This window comes from Littorina saxatilis, linkage group LG10 (assembly GCF_037325665.1).
Source record: "Littorina saxatilis isolate snail1 linkage group LG10, US_GU_Lsax_2.0, whole genome shotgun sequence".
Lineage (NCBI taxonomy): Eukaryota > Metazoa > Mollusca > Gastropoda > Littorinimorpha > Littorinidae > Littorina > Littorina saxatilis.
This window is the reverse complement of record NC_090254.1, coordinates 17,364,293-17,380,143: the sequence shown is the minus strand read 5'-3', so window position 1 is coordinate 17,380,143 and position 15,851 is coordinate 17,364,293. Positions and strand designations below refer to the sequence as shown.

The 15,851-nt window shown below is 41.5% G+C and overlaps 1 protein-coding gene across 2 annotated transcripts in view; it reads left to right on the top strand.

Annotated features, from left to right (window-relative positions):
- The window catches only part of LOC138978296 (uro-adherence factor A-like), a 34,554-nt gene extending 20,373 nt beyond the window's left edge, over window positions 1-14,181 (top strand). The window contains exons 16-27 of one of the 2 annotated variants that reach the window (XM_070350975.1): window positions 238-343; window positions 1,710-1,785; window positions 2,082-2,164; window positions 2,527-2,611; window positions 2,867-3,001; window positions 3,507-3,634; window positions 4,862-6,634; window positions 7,173-7,268; window positions 7,601-8,426; window positions 9,023-9,168; window positions 10,945-11,037; window positions 11,504-14,181. In XM_070350975.1, the coding sequence (XP_070207076.1) occupies window positions 238-343; window positions 1,710-1,785; window positions 2,082-2,164; window positions 2,527-2,611; window positions 2,867-3,001; window positions 3,507-3,634; window positions 4,862-6,634; window positions 7,173-7,268; window positions 7,601-8,426; window positions 9,023-9,168; window positions 10,945-11,037; window positions 11,504-11,677 (3,721 nt within the window). In that variant the 3' untranslated portion in view covers window positions 11,678-14,181. Of the gene's footprint in view, window positions 1-237; window positions 344-1,709; window positions 1,786-2,081; window positions 2,165-2,526; window positions 2,612-2,866; window positions 3,002-3,506; window positions 3,635-4,861; window positions 6,635-7,172; window positions 7,269-7,600; window positions 8,442-9,022; window positions 9,169-10,944; window positions 11,038-11,503 lie in introns of both variants that reach the window. The other variant, XM_070350974.1, reaches the window with a different exon arrangement.
- Window positions 14,182-15,851: the final 1,670 nt, after the last annotated feature.

The following is a 15,851-nucleotide window of genomic DNA, read 5'->3' as shown; positions in this document are numbered from 1 at the left end:
TGCGAATGAATTAGAAGTTTGAGAAATAAGTTGTTTGATTAGACATGCATTACCATGTCTGACAGATACCAAACGAATGGAGATTTGCTGCATCTGCCCGAGAATAGATAGTGTGTTGATGAAAAATATTTTCATGGAGAAAATCTGTTTTGAGCTTGACATTTGCTGGTGTTATGCCATGATGATTGCTTTATTTCCAAGATGATGCACATCTGCTTGTGTCTCGACTGGTTGCAGGGAGAGTCTTGGAGAGAAGAAGATGGAGGACACATGTCGCTCAGTGTTCCAGGCAAATGAAGTGAGGCAGCTGCTTGTCCTCCGTGATATGAATGCTTTCAACAAGGTGAGTATTGACACTGCCTGCACTTTGTTTTATGTCCCTCAGTCTCTCTATCCTGTAGGCTTTGGTAAACAGTGGACCCCCCCCCCCTTTTTTTTAAGACCTCAAACTAATGTGAGAAAACCAGGTCTTTAACCCCTTCACTGCCCACCCCGTATGTAATGCGTGGTCATTTTCTGGTTATCTTACGCCCATAACCGTATCTCATACGTGGGATTTGTGTCAACAACATTTCAGGACATTTCTGAAAACTAAATGGGAGGTAACCACTGTCCAAGTACTTGTAGGGGTTCTAAACACAGTTCTTTCCCATAGACCATTCGGATAAGTTACTACCACTGTGGCAGTGAAGGGGTTAACCGGAGGGAGTCGTAAAATGGAGGTACATTTACACAGGTTATCAACTGAACTTCTGAAAAATCAATGTCTGGGATGTAGCTCAGTTGGTAGCGCGCTGGATTTGTATTCAGTTGGCCGCTGTCAGCGTGAGTTCGATCCCAGGTTCGGCGGAAATTTATTTCAGAGTCAACTTTGTGTGCAGACTCTCTTCGGTGTCCGAACCCTCCCCCCGTGTACACTACATTGGGTGTGCACGTTAAAGATCCCACGATTGACAAAAGGGTCTTTCCTGGCAAAATTGCTTAGGCACAGTTAATAATTGTCTACCTATACCCGTGTGACTTGGAATAATAGGCCGTGAAAGGTAAATATGCGCCGAAATGGCTGCAATCTACTGGCCGTATAAAATTTCATCTCACACGGCATCACTGCAGAGCGCCTAGAACTGTACCCACGGAATATGCGCGATATAAGCCTCATTGATTGATTGATTGATGTCTTAAAAAGGGGTAAGTCTTAAAAGTTAAATCGGGGGGTCTTGAAAAAAGGGGTTCCACTGTACTAACACCTCTGAAGCTGAAATGGCAGACTGATTTTCTGACTGATTAGTGATGGTGGATAACATGTCAAATGTATGTGTTTTATAGACGGGCATATATAGTGGTTCTGGTAGGACATCGGCCTCCTAATCGGAAGGTCATGAGTTCAAATCCCGGCCGCTGCCGCCTGGTGGGTTCAGGGTGGAGGTTTTTCCGATCTCCCAGGTCAACTTATGTGCAGACCTGCTAGTGTCTTATCCCCCTTCGTGTGTTCACGCAAGCACAAGACCAAGTGCGCACGGAAAAGATCCTGTAATCCATGTCAGAGTTTGGTGGGTTATGGAAACCCAAAAATACCCAGCATGCTTCCTCCGAAATCGGCGTATGGCTGCCTTAATGGCACATAAAAATCCACTGGTGCAAAAGCACAAGTGTTTGTGGGAGTTTCAGCCCATGAACGAAGAAGAAGTATGTGTTTTATAATGTTGCAGAACAGACACACATTGTTGTACAACTGCTTGAGACAAGCATCTGCCTTGGAAGCTTGCACCAAGGATGCAGTCACAGGTGAGTACAATTTTTATTTTATATTTTACTATTACATAGTGTTTAATTCTGTTGAATATCTGCCTCGAGAATGTGTGTATGTGCACTTGTGTGGATGCTCACTCGTGTATGTGTGTGAGTGAGTGTGTGTATTCTGTGGGTGTGAATGCGCGTGTGTGTGTGTGTGTGTGAGTGTGTGTATTCTGTGGGTGTGTGTATGTGTGTGTGTGTGTTTGCATGCGTACGTGTGTCTGGCTGTCTGTCTGCATACATGCGTGTACACCAGAGCTTAATGACAGCCTTGCTTTTCCTTGCAGCACTGATCGAGGACCAGCTGATGGGAAACCTGAAAGGATTGGTTCACTATGATGTCTTTGGCTTCTGGCAGCTCTCTATTCAGGTATGTAAAATAGAATGGAATGCAGTGGAAACCCTGTATATTACCTGTCTCAGTATCTGTGTCAGTTGTGTGTATGTGTGGTGCTCGCTGTCTTCACATAATGATCAAGTACATAGAGCATAGATTTAAAGCGTGGAGAGCATAGATTACTGTGGTTCACGCTATATAAGCTGTCATTATTATTATTATTATTAAAGTACCTCATTTGATTACATTATGGAAGTGCTTGGCCTAATAATGTTACAAGTCATATCAATGCTAAATTATAAAAAAAAAGTGATGCATCCTGTTATTTTCACTTTTGACCTTTTGGTGTGTATTGGTTTATTTGCCTTGTACAAACGTTTTTTGCACCTTTCCAGGTGAATCATCAGGTGTATGTGATGAGATCAGACACGGAGGAAGACACCAGAAAGCTAACTGACCACTTCTCCAGGGGTCAACAGGGTCAGTTTATCTCACAACTAGGGCTGAATTATAAATGCCAAATGTTCTTGATTGCAACATTTTCTTGGAAGGTTCATCTAAGTTTAGAGTGGTTCAGATACAATGTATCCTAATCCTCACCTCATTGCACCCTACCCTTCCAGTAATAAAATGCAGTGTGTGTGTGTGTGTGTGATTGTGAGTGTGTTATTATGTTATAAATGAGTTAAAATCGGCTATTTCTGTTTTAAGCAACACAACCTTTATAACTTTCAGATGGCAACACAGGTGGCAACAATGCAGCAGGTGGGCCCACAAGGGAACACATTTTGGGGGTACCTCCTGCAAATCAACAACAGAATGGTGCTGCTGCCTCTGTCACTGTTCAACCCACTCCCAGCACCTCTCGTGGTAAGAAAGACTGACGGGAAATGTTGGATAGATGACGCATGCTGACTTTGACTTTTTTTTTTAGGGTTAAAAACTATGTTTATATGGAGGAAAGACTGACGGTAAATGTTGGATAGAGGACGGATGCTGACTTGGACATTCTGTTTGGAGGGTTAAAAACTGTGTTTATATGGAGTAGAATAAACCAGTGTTGCTTTTGTAAAATGACGACTGCAAGATCTCAGATTTTTGGAGGCCTTAAAAAAAAAAGTCGGCTCTACAGTGGAACCCCCCTTTTAAGACCCCCCAATATAAGACTCCCTCCTTTTTAAGACCTTTGTTCAGAGTTTTGGAAGTCTTAAAAGGGGGGTTCCGCTGTTATTTTTACTGTGTGTATCATGAAAAACCACAACCACCATAGTTAACTTGTCCTTGTCAATAAACCACTCCACAAACTCAATCTCCTGTGCATATTTAGCTATTGTTAAAGATGGGTAGAGTAACAGTAATGCCTGTGGGGTTACAGCTGCGGATGAAGTGGGGGCAGGTATGGGAGAGGAACCAAGTGCCAGCCTGGAGGAAGAGGCAGACAAAACCCTGGAAGAAGATGACTTCGCCACAGACTCCCAGGTGGAGGAAAGAATGTTGCAAGAGGTGAGCTGGACAAGTGCTGCCTATGTGTTGATGAGCGTAGGGACATTGAAGTTGTGTTTGCAGTAGGGTTTTCATTTGTAGGTGTGTTTGCCTTCTGTCACCATGTGTGTTGTGGGAGAAAAAGTGTGTGTTGTGGGAGAAAAATGTGTGTGAGTGTGTCTGTGTGTGTGCGAGTGTGCGTGTAGGTGGGTAGTTGTGTGTGTGTGTTGAGATACTGATTAAAAATCAGTTGCGCTTTCACCTAAAAATCAGTTCTGCTGTGAAAGCCTATGAATCTCCTATTAATGATGTAGATAAAATATGCCCCAATCTCTGGTTTTTTACATTTAGTCAAGTTTTGACTAAATGTTTTAACATAGAGGGGGAATCGAGACAAGGGTCGTGGTGTATGTGTGTGTTTGTGTGTGTGTGTCTGTCTGTGCGTGCGTGTGTGGACCGATCTTTATGAAATTTGACATGAGAGTTCCTGGGAATGATATCCCGGACGTTTTTTTCATTTTTTCGATAAATACCTTTGATGACGTCATATCCGGCTTTTTATAAAAGTTGAGGCGGCACTGTCACACCCTCATTTTTCAATCAAATTGATTGAAATTTTGGCAAAGCAATCTTCGACGAAGGCCGAACTTTGGTATTGCATTTCAGCTTGGTTGCTTAAAAACTAATGAATGAGTTTGGTCATTAAAAATCGAAAACTTGTAATTAAAATTATTTTTTTTATTAAACGATCCAAAAACAATTTTATCTTATTCTTTGTCATTTTCTGATTCCAAAAACATATACATATGTTATATTTGGATTACAAACAAGCTCTGAAAATATTAAAATATGAAAATTATGATTAAAATTAATTTTCCGAAATCGATTTAAAAACAATTTCACCTTATTCCTTGTCGGTCCCTGATTCCAAAAACATATATATATGATATGTTTGGATTAAAAACAAACTCAGTAAGCTAAAAAGAATAGACATACAGAAAAGCGTGTTATCCTGCTCAGCGCGACCGTTACCGCACTATTCTGCATGGCTTGTCGATTTCACTGCCTTTGCCACGAGCAGTGGACTGACGAAACTACGAGTTTGTGGTCTTGGTGAAAAAAGCAGTGCGTTCAGTTTCATTCTGCGAGTTCGACAGCTTGACTAAATGTTGTTATTTCGCCTTACGCGACTTGTTTGTTGTTGCGCTTCACTGTTTTATACAAAGTGTTTTCTTCTGTATGTTTCAGGCCTTGTCTCTGAGCCTGATATCATCTCTAGAAACACTGGATAATGACGCTGGTCTATCAGTATCACCAGCCTCTCCAGCAACCAGCATCAAGCCCCATCAGCAACAAAATGAATTACAGAGCAAATCTGATACTTTACATCCCACTCAGTCTCTTCACTTCACCGAAAGTTCTCAGAGCTTGGATATCATTCCACCTTCCATCAGTTTGGTAACAAGTGAATGTTTTGGAAGTTTTCCTCTGTCTGCACCATTGTCTTTTGCTGCTGGTCAGACGTCCAAACCAGAAACTGTGTGTCCTGACAGTGACAGGGTCGGAACAAAAACTCAGAACAATAACTTCTTGCCAGCATCTTTGAACTGTGAGCTGAGACATTGCAGGGTTGGCCAGAACAGCCGTTTAGGTCCCCCTTCAGACAGCGTAGAGTGGAACCCAGTGTGTGAATCCACCCTTGCTTGTGATGATGCTGCAAGCGGCGTCAATACACAAGATTCACTGAACGATGCCGGTGCAAGTTACTCTCCACTAGGCGTCAGCATGGACGATGCCATTACGATTGACTCTCAGGGTACTGATTACGAGCCCGATGTTGATGAAGTTGAAAGCAGGTCTGCGGTCCATGAAGATGAAAGCTTGGCCAAAAGACTGCAAGAGGAAGAAAATGCCAAAAGCTGTACGCTTGCAGAAAGTCCCACGCAAGAAGAAAGCCTGAGCATTCTGGCGCCGGTTCAAATAAGTCAGGAACCGCCTGAAACTACTTGTGCTTTAGGTTCAGTCCTCTCCCCAAGACGGAAAAGGAGAATGAAAACTGCAGGAGAGCGTTCATCTTCAGTGGTCCCAGAAAAGAAATCCAAGTCCCTTGTTGAAAGCGATGAAGAACTTGCCAGAAGACTGCAGAGAGAGTTGAACGGGGAAACTGAGGAAGGAGATGGACATTTCTTTCTTCCACCTGAATGTCCAAGTGGAGCAAATTCAGCGGCAGCATATGCTCCAGAAACTGTTCAGATTGGTGAAAGTTGTTCAGTCAAGCAGCTGCACAAGGGACCTGAGACTGAGGGAATCAATTCGGAATCCGTTCAGAGGATTCCAAACCCTGAGCATTGTGAATCTTTGCCAGTAAGCTCAGAGAGCGTATCTGCACTTACTCCGTCCACAGAAAGCGATGAAGCTTTGGCCAGAAGACTGGCACAAGAAGAAAAGTTAAAAGTAACGAGAAAGCAGACTCATTCAAAAGAGCTTGTGTCAGGGTCAAATAAAGATGAATCATGTGGAAAAAACAATGTGATTGACGTTAATGTTAGCTCTTTCGTGGATGACGATGAAGCACTGGCAAGAAGACTTCAACTGGAAGAAGAGTTGCAAAATGGAAATGCAAGCACCTCAGGAATTCAGCCTGCCTCAGCTGAAATGGCAGGGGCTCTTTTGGAAAGAGAACAGAGTCCTCTTTCAACATCGTTTGGAATGGACACATTTTACATCGATGAAGACGAAAGGCTTGCCAGACAGCTTCAGGAGGAGGAAGGACTGGAGAGAAAGGGGGCATTTTCTCTAACAAGTACGCCAGTGGTTCCAACAAAAATGTCCACAAGTAGATTGGAGACTCAGAAAGTGGTGGGCATTTCAGCTGTTGAGGAAGATGAACAGAGAGCTCGGAAACTTCTACTTCTAGAGGAGGGTGACACGGGGGCTGGAATAAGTGATCATTTGCAAGACGATGAGAGACTGGCCAGAATGCTACAAGAACAGGAGACCAAAGGGAGCTCAGCAGACATGGTATGTAAAACAATAAAGGTTAAGGTTTGTTTTTTGGTTTATTTATGTATTATTTTATTTACCTTTATCTTATTCTTATATATAAATATTTTTAAAGTTTTATTAAGAATACGAGTGTAAGCCGTTTGTAAGCCCAAATATCTTGGAAGAAAGCTGATTTCCACAAACAAACAAAAAATAAAAATAAAAAAATAAAATATGGAGGAAATGTAATGTTATGTAAATATTTTGGTTTAAATGGTGAGAATTAAGATCTGTTTAGTCTGTGAGGATATATACTTTTTTTCTGAGGGTGAAAATTAATTTCCATTTAATGCTTCTTACTACATAAAGTGCCTGAAAAATGATTCCTCATATCTCTTGCAAACTCTTTGCCTGTGGTAAAAGTACTTACGTCTCTTTGTTGTTAACTGTTTACTTTGGTAATGTTAGGTACGAAGAAGATATGCGTTATTTACACAGAATTACAACTAAAGATCCAGTATTTGAGTGTTATACTTATAGTGGAAATAATTGAGTGCTGAGTTTCTATTTGCAGAAAATGGATTCTTCAATAGATTGGATAAACACAGAAAACCAAGGTGATGTTCACAAACTGTTTGATGGAGACAGCAAGCTGAATGTTTTAAGTCAGGTGAGCAAGTTTACGCTTCACATTTATTTATTTAATAAACAGCATGCTGCATAATTGACATGGCTTAGGCAGTAGTGTGCTGGTTTTGAAACAAGTTTACCTTACCTTATCTTATCTTATCTTACCTTATCTTACCTTACTTTCTTTACATTCATACCTGACCTTACCTTACCTGATGATGATCCAATCGGAATAGCAATATCAGCTGAAGAGACGATAAAAAATAAAAAAAACAACCAACTACCTTACCTGAACTGTGTAACTGTCTATAATCAGACTGCACAGCGATTGCTTTTGATATATAGGTCACTTACAGTATCTTTTTTTTTCAGTTGGAAGAGTACAGAAAATCTCAAGAGCAGAAATACGCATCTCAAAACCACATCACAAAGAAATCCCCTTCCTTCACCCGGCCAAGCAGAAAAGGCTTTCCTGCCTCCACATCAACTCCAAAGAGAAGTACAAAGAACAACCCTGATGGAGTTACACCTGGCAAGCAGAAGCATGACACAACATTTCCCAAACCAGGGTCACCAGTAGGAGATGCCAAGACTGGCTTTGGCAGGCTGGGAAAAGCAAAACACAACACTTCTTTAAGAGAAGACAAAGCGGCAGCAAGATTTTCTGACATCAAGGGTAAAACAGATGGACAAGCATCAGAGAAGGGTGCAGCTCTTCAAAATTTCTGGAACGCTTTGACGGGCGACAAAGCAAAAAGCATAAAGTTTGGCAGCATGGACACTCAAAAGACTAGTCAACAGTTTGGAGGTGTTTCTGGGACTGGAGCAGCTTCTCAGTTTGCAGCCAAAAGGAATATTGCGGCAACGGTCACTAAAAGTGAACTCAACGACTCCGTGGATCTCACGGATGGTGAAGATTTTCCAGGAGGTGCCAGTTTTGGACAATCATCACAAGGTTGGAAAGAGTCCAGTGTGTTGCCTCCTGCAAGTAAAAACAAAGGAGATATTGGCATGAACGACTCGATAGATCTGACTGACGATGACGTATCGTTCAACGCCTCCTGTTACAGTAAATTCAGTGCTGCTTTATGTGACAGTGTGTGCAAAAAAGATGACTCTGCTTTCTTCTCGACCCTCAGCGGCCCAAAGAACGGAGAGAGGAACAAGGAAGAACTTGACTTCAAGCAGGAAAATGGCGGTGAGCAAAAGTTGGGTGAGTAGGTGAAACTGACACCAGGGTCATAGGTTTGAGTTGCAAAAGTTTGAGCCGCAAATGTCAGAGGCAGATTTTAGCTATGATTATCTGAAAGAAAAGTCGGTAAATGAAATAACTAGTAATCAGATAGCTTTTGTATCTGGATTTCTTTTCCCTGTTTTCTGTTACTTCTGCTTGCCTGTCTATATGTCTATCTCAGTGTTTGTCTGTTTCTCTGTCTGCCTTTATCTTTCCATTTTCATTTTACCAGTTCTTAGCACGGCTGATGACTTGCATTGTCCAAACTGAAACCTGGCACACTGTTTGTACTAATTGAAGACTTGATCACACAGTGACACACATACTCTAGAACCTACCCCCCATTGAAGACTGTCCCTCTTTTGAGACCTTCCTTTTTCACATTGTCTCTTCATGGCGTCTGTAAATTTACATCCATTTTGAGACTCCCTCCTTTTGAAGACCTCAGTTTTTGGTCCAGATTTGTGTAGGTAGATTTGTTGTACTTGTAGGCTCTACTGTACCGTGTACGCCTTGGTTTAAAACTAATTGCTAAGAGTTTGGCTTAAAATTTCTTTCAGCTACTGGAGCTGAATCTTCAGGTGACGCAGTCTCCACTGAAGTGGCAAGCAACGTCAGGTGTGGAAGCTGTGGCCAGAAGGGACACAATCGCCGCTTTGAACATTGTGCCAACTACTACTCTGAGAAAGAGATGACACGGAGACAGGTAAGCACATTTTCTGTCGAGTTTGTATTGTTTGTGGCAGAGTGACCCTTTCTTGCAAAACCTCGTTAAAATATTGGAGGAGCCAATCACTAGCAAGGGTTGTGAAGGAAACAAACAGATAGACCCCTCGCTAGTGCTTGGCCCTCCAAGAAAAGGTCACTCTCCCACAACCCATACAAACCTTGACAGTTATTTTTGGAATTGGTCTATTATTACATTGAGAGATGAAACGAAGGGAGGTAGGCATAGTTTGGTGTGCTGATGTGTCTCTTGGCCTGACAGGAGGGTTTATAATGATGCAGGGAACGAGATATGAACATGCATTGTGAATGTCTTTACAAGCAGGGTAATACATACATATATATTATACATGTATTAAGCTTCTGTGTATGGCAGCTTGTCTTACTTTTCTTGATGTAGGTTAATTTGCTCTGTTACATTCTTTCTCATTCTGGATTTGGTTTGAGTAATTGTGCTACAGATTTATTATTCCTCATGTTGTTGGCATACAACTTGCAGCTTGGTCAACTCTTGAACTTTCATTCTTTTGTCTCATCTTCAGGTGTTTTAGTTTTAGCTTCTTTTGGGAGAGACTTCACATTGTATGTTGTTAGTTTGATTGTCGGCTACGCAGATTTAAAAAAAAAATTGTTACCAGTTTCATTCTGTTTGATTGGCATATCCAGAAACATAATTTAAAGCTGAAGAAGAAGATACCGAGAAGCAAGACATTTTTTTTTGGTATCAGGCAGGGCCTCACATCCACATCGGACATATGAGGATATTTTTTCCAAATGTCCTATACATTTTTCATGCAGGAGGACAAATGTCCTATTGTTTTTGTCACAAAGTGGTCAATGTCCGATTATTCTATCATTTGATCCGGACATCGTCAGTACTTCTTAATTTACAGTAGTTTGAATGCTATGTTATCGATGTATTGCGAAGCGATGTGTAGCAGACGAAATTAGACACTTTGTGCCTCTAGTACCAAAGAGTTTCCAAGGCTCGCAACTCGGAATGCTCGAAGCCAGTTGAGAGTTGCCTCCCTTCGCGCTTTCCCCGAAAATAACAAACGAAAACCGCGATCCCAGAAAAGGGACAGAAGAAATTACACTTCAAGTCCCTTCCCTCATCATCTGTCAGTAGCACGGAAACTGAGCTTCCTCCAGCCCCAGAGCAGTTAGAGCCCGATCGCCCAGGTGAGAATGTCGATCGCGATAGTCAAACATCGGAGCCGAAGAAAGACACTACCCCCTCCCTCACCCCCACGCGTAACTTCGTCTCAGTCAAGCTGGGCGACATCATTCCCGTGGATGTCGCATGACCCAGAGAGGAAACTTATGTTTTGCTGTTCCAACCGTTCGCAAATCGGCCCTTACCGATCATCAAGAAACCAAAGACCATGCTGTTAGTGTGCTTGTGCCATCTCTCCAGAGAGACAAGGAGATAGTTGAAACCCGACAGCTGACAAAACAAGAAAAGGGGGCAGCTGTGGCAGTCAAAGCTGCTCACTTTTTGCCAAGAAAAGTATTTTTGTTCTTTTACCCTCGTGCCAAGAAACTAGTCAAGTTTAATCATATTTACGTTTTGTTACGGGAAAAAAATGTCCTATTGATTTGTTTTTGTTCAGGACAAATGTCCTATCACTTTTACATTGGCCAGGACATTTGTCCTATGCTACCTCTCATGGATGTGAGGCCCTGGAATCAGGTACAGTTATCTTTGTCTCAAAGGATTTTGCTCACAGCTTTGTTCACTTATTATTTCTTTCAGGCATTAGAAGAAGCCCAGAGAAGGAGAGCGGAGGAGAGAGCTAGAGAGACAGAGGAAAGACAGAGGGAGGAACAAAGAGCATTGCAGAGACTGGTATGTTTTCTTCTCTTTTACCTTCATGTGTTCTATGTTTCAATCAGTCCATTATTTGACTGATTAGTTAGTTTACAGTGAGACTTTTCAGTGCTGTGGCATTATAGTGTTTGTTTTGGAGAGGGTTTTCATGAGCTTTTTCTTCTCCTTTTTGTATGTGTGTCATGAACAAACTAATTCAATAGACTTGATTTCTGCTGATTAAGACATTCATACATTCTAGTACAAACAACCCACTCCAATTTCTTTTTACTGGTTCATAATAATTCAGAAAATAGGTAGCGATTGAAGTAAAGCAAGCAAGTGACACAGAACTTGAAAAGTAGATAATCACGACTGTGGCCCCATTATGAATACTCATTAACACAATTTTATTTTAATATTTTTCATGTATGTGTCTGTGTTTGTGTTGTATGTGTGTGCGTGCGTACGTGTATGCATGCGTGTGTGTGTGTGTGTTCCATAGACCACAACCCGTGACGGACTGCAGCGGAACAAAGAAGAGATGATGCAACAGATTGCCTTGGCCACACAGCAATGTGCGACGCAGTTCCAGACACAGCTTGACGATATTGATCGCCTTGTCAAGTCCAAAGAGCGCAAGGTTAAAGCTTATGACGCCAGGCAGGGAAGGAAATAGTGGATTCCTCTAGAAAAAAACACTAATGGAGGAATGTTTTTGAAAGTGAAATGATTCACTGGTACAGATTTATGTCTTCACCCCATTTAAAACCTTGCCTTTTCAGCTTGTTTTTCTCTGATTCTCTGTACAGTTACTGTACACTTCCTTTACTTTAAGACCTGTTTTGCTCAATGAAAGACCCAGTTTTTTTCTTCTTCTGCGTTTGTGGGCTGAAACTCCCATGTACACTACGTGTTTTTTGCACGAGTGGAATTTTACGTGTATGACCGTTTTTACCCCGCCATTTGGGCAGCCATACGCCGCTTTCGGGGGAAGCATGCTGGGTATTTTCGTGTTTCTATAACCCACCGAACTCTGACATGGATTACAGGATCTTTTTCGTTGCGCACTTGGTCTTGTGTTTGCGTGTACACACGGGGGTGTTCGGACACCGAGGAGAGTCTGCACACAAAGTTGACTCTGAGAAATAAATCTCTCGCCGAACGTGGGGACGAACTCACGCTGACAGCGGCCAACTGGATACAAATCCAGCGCGCTACCGACTGAGCTATATCCCCGCCCTAAAGACCCGTTTAAGACCTAAACAAAATCTGAGCAAATCAGGTCTGTTTAACAGAGGTACATTTACAGAGATTATGAACAGGTAATCTGAAAAGGCAAGTTTGTCAAAAGAGGGTTCAATTAGTATGGAAAAAATACTGCCACTAGACCAGTGAGGTAGAAAAATAGACAGCTTTGCTGCTCAAAGCATCTAGTGAACAATATATGAGGTTTGGGAGGTTAGAGAGAGGAAAAGATAAATGACCTGCATGATCCACTCCCAAAAGCTTCTGTTCAACTCCTCAATCGTGTATGATTTTCCTTTTTGCCTGCTACGGCAAGTGTGGAAACCTCACTGTGAAGACAATATTGGCTGTGAGCAGCATTGGTTAGACTTTGATTTAAGCTGTTCTTGTTTCTACTTTCGACTTGATTTTCTTCATGAAATTAATGTTCTTTTCCTCATGCTTTGAAATTTCGACATTCGAGGTAGACCAAGACTGTATTTTCTGCCGAGAACATTTGACAGTACATGTATAGCCACTTGTCTGGGGTAAGACTGTGATGTGCATTTGTAAGTAAAGGGCATCCATATGAAACTGTGGAATGTACCAACAAATGCAAATCGGTGAATGTTATTTACAGTCAGTATTTTTGTTGTTGTAAATAGGATAAAGAGAAACATGACCAAGTAACTTGTGTACTCCGATTTTTTTTAACGGTAAGTAACATTTCTTGTTCATATATTTGACTGTTTTCTTTTTTTGACTTCAGAAAGTGACTAAAAGTACACTTTTTATTTCATCCAGATCTTTTTACAAAATTATCAACCATAGATACTCTGAAGTTAAATGCACAAGCCTTAATTAATACAAGGAAGAAAGATTCTATAGTGTGTTTTGCAGCTGTAGTTGTAGAATTTGTCAGGCATGGGAATTGTCCGCCGAAAGGCAAATTTCCGCCGAATTGGTTTTTTGTTCCGCCGAAAAAAAAAATAGGGGAGGCAAAAATGGTTCTAAAAACTGAATTGAACGGCAAACTTGGAGCTAAGATGACACCTTCTTCTTCTTCTTCGTTCGTGGGCTGAAACTCCCATGTACACTCGTGTTTTTTGCACGAGTGGAATTTTACGTGTATGACCGTTTTTTTACCCCGCCATTTAGGCAGCCATACGCCGTTTTCGGAGGAAGCATGCTGGGTATTTTCGTGTTTCTATAACCCACCGAACTCGGACATGGATTACAGGATCTTTTTCGCGCGCACTTGGTCTTGTGCTTGCGTGTACACACGGGGGTGTTCGGACACCGAGGAGAGTCTGCACACAAAGTTGACTCTGAGAAATAAATCTCTCGCCGAACGTGGGGATGAACTCACGCTGACAGCGGCCAACTGGATACAAATCCGGCGCGCCCCCGGACCCCCCTGGTAAGGCTAGGTGCTTTGCGCCGTCGACTTTGTTATTACTTACACATTTTCAGCCTTTTTTACAATTTTTAATTCCCATGCCTGATTTGTGGAGAGTGCTTGTGAGTCGTTTTTCTTTCAGGGAGTTAAAAGGAAGTAATGATGTACTGGTGAAATTTTATTTTTTGTTTGAAGCTATGCTGGGCACAGCACTAAATACTTGAAAAGATTTTTCTTGACTTGTTGAGATTGTGACATGTGAATACTTGCCAGTATACTACACACACGCACACACACTGTGACACACACTCTCTCTCTTTCTTCATAGTCTCTCTCACTCTCTCTCTTTCTTAGGCTTTAATAATTATGTTCTGTTCAGACTTTATCACGATGACAAACATCGTTAAGGTTCTCTGGTCACTTATTTATTGAAGACACACAAACAGTGAAAATGTCAACTTCTGCGATAATCATTAAGTGACAATTAAGTTTTATATGAAGATTTTTGTTCCATTGTATTGAAATAAATACAGGTGGAGGTAGTCTATACTGTAGTGTTGCAGAGAGAAGTAATAAATAATTACACAGTGGATATCCGTGTTCACAGTTGAACATGCTTTTATCAGGCCTGGGAATTATACACCTTTCGTCGTAAATACGACAAAGTCCCTTTTTTAAATGTGTAAGAAAAGAGCCTCTGTGTGCCCTTAAAAATGTTTAAAACGAAAAAAAATTCCGTCAGTACGCCCAAACCACTTTTACTCATTCCCAGGCGTATTTTATGCAAATAAAGGCTAAACTATAATTCTAAGCAAATCCACACACTGCATGCAGATAGTCAAGCTTATGCTTGCACACATGCACACACTTTTTCTGTCTCACACTTACTCCACACTGTCTCACACTTACTCCACACTGTCTCACACTAACTCCACACTGTCTCACACTTACTCCACACTGTCTCACACTAACTCCACACTGTCTCACACTTACTCCACACTGTCTCTTTGGTGATTTCAATGAATGTGAAAATACAGCAGGATGACAATATCATTTTATGAAATTATATTTTTGTAATTCGCATGCCTAAGTCGCAAGAACAGAATAATATACTCATGGTAACATACTTAAGCATCATTAAATACCTTAATAGTTTCTAAAGCTGGGCAGATTAGAGCAACATCACAGAATTGTGAACAAAAAACAGATGTGCAGTGGTATCAAGAATAATTCATATTGTACCCAAAAAACCGACAACTTCCAGTCCCATTGATTGTGATATTCCTTTAATTTCATTTTTGTTCAAATGACAGAGGATGAGATGTGCTGTAAACAAGCAACAGAACTAAACAGATTCCTTTTCTTCACAACACTTGTATGTCATTTGAAATAAGCCATGCCGATACCCATTTCATGAACAGCAATTATTAGACATGTAGTGTGAAAAAGAAAGAAGTGTTGGTCCTCTCATGAACAAAAGACTCATAAAGATGGAATAAACACATACATGTTTGATCTCTTTCTCCCCCCCCCTCCACACACACACACATTTGATCTCTTTCTCCATCTCTTTCTCACACACACTAATAGCAACAGGTGTCCAGCACCTGTGAAAAGGATATTGTAAACCTTGAGAGGAGGATAGTTTCAGGATACAATCAATTGCAGGATCGGAGCCATCCTACACGAAACCGCAAGCAGGGGAACTTGTGCACAGAAATATCAGTTCACTCTGCAACAGGTGCTTGAATGCAAAGCTATGCGTATTAAAGATAGTCACTTCTGTAGCCTGAAAGTTGAAACTGAAAAGTTGAATGCACGATGTTCCTGTCTTCCACTACCGTTAAACCCCCTTGCCACAGTTTAAGACCTCCAAAAATATGAGGAAATCGGGTCTTAAAGGTCCTTGTCTACATTTTTATACCGAAATCGCCAGGAAAGACGAAGCCAGTGTAGCTGTTTGAAAATTCATTGTAGTATTCCAGCGTAGTACTCATAGTAGGATATCCTTATTTGGAAAATGCCAAGCGCAAAACTCCTCTCAAATCCCATGCATTTCGTGCGTTTAAAAAAAAGCGTGGACAGCGCTCCAGTGTCTTCTTCTTCTGCGTTCGTGGGCTGAAACTCCCATGTACACTCGTGCAAAAAGCACGAGTGGAATTTTACGTGTATGACCGTTTTTTATCCCGCCATTTAGGCAGCCATACGCCGTTTTCGGAGGAGCTCC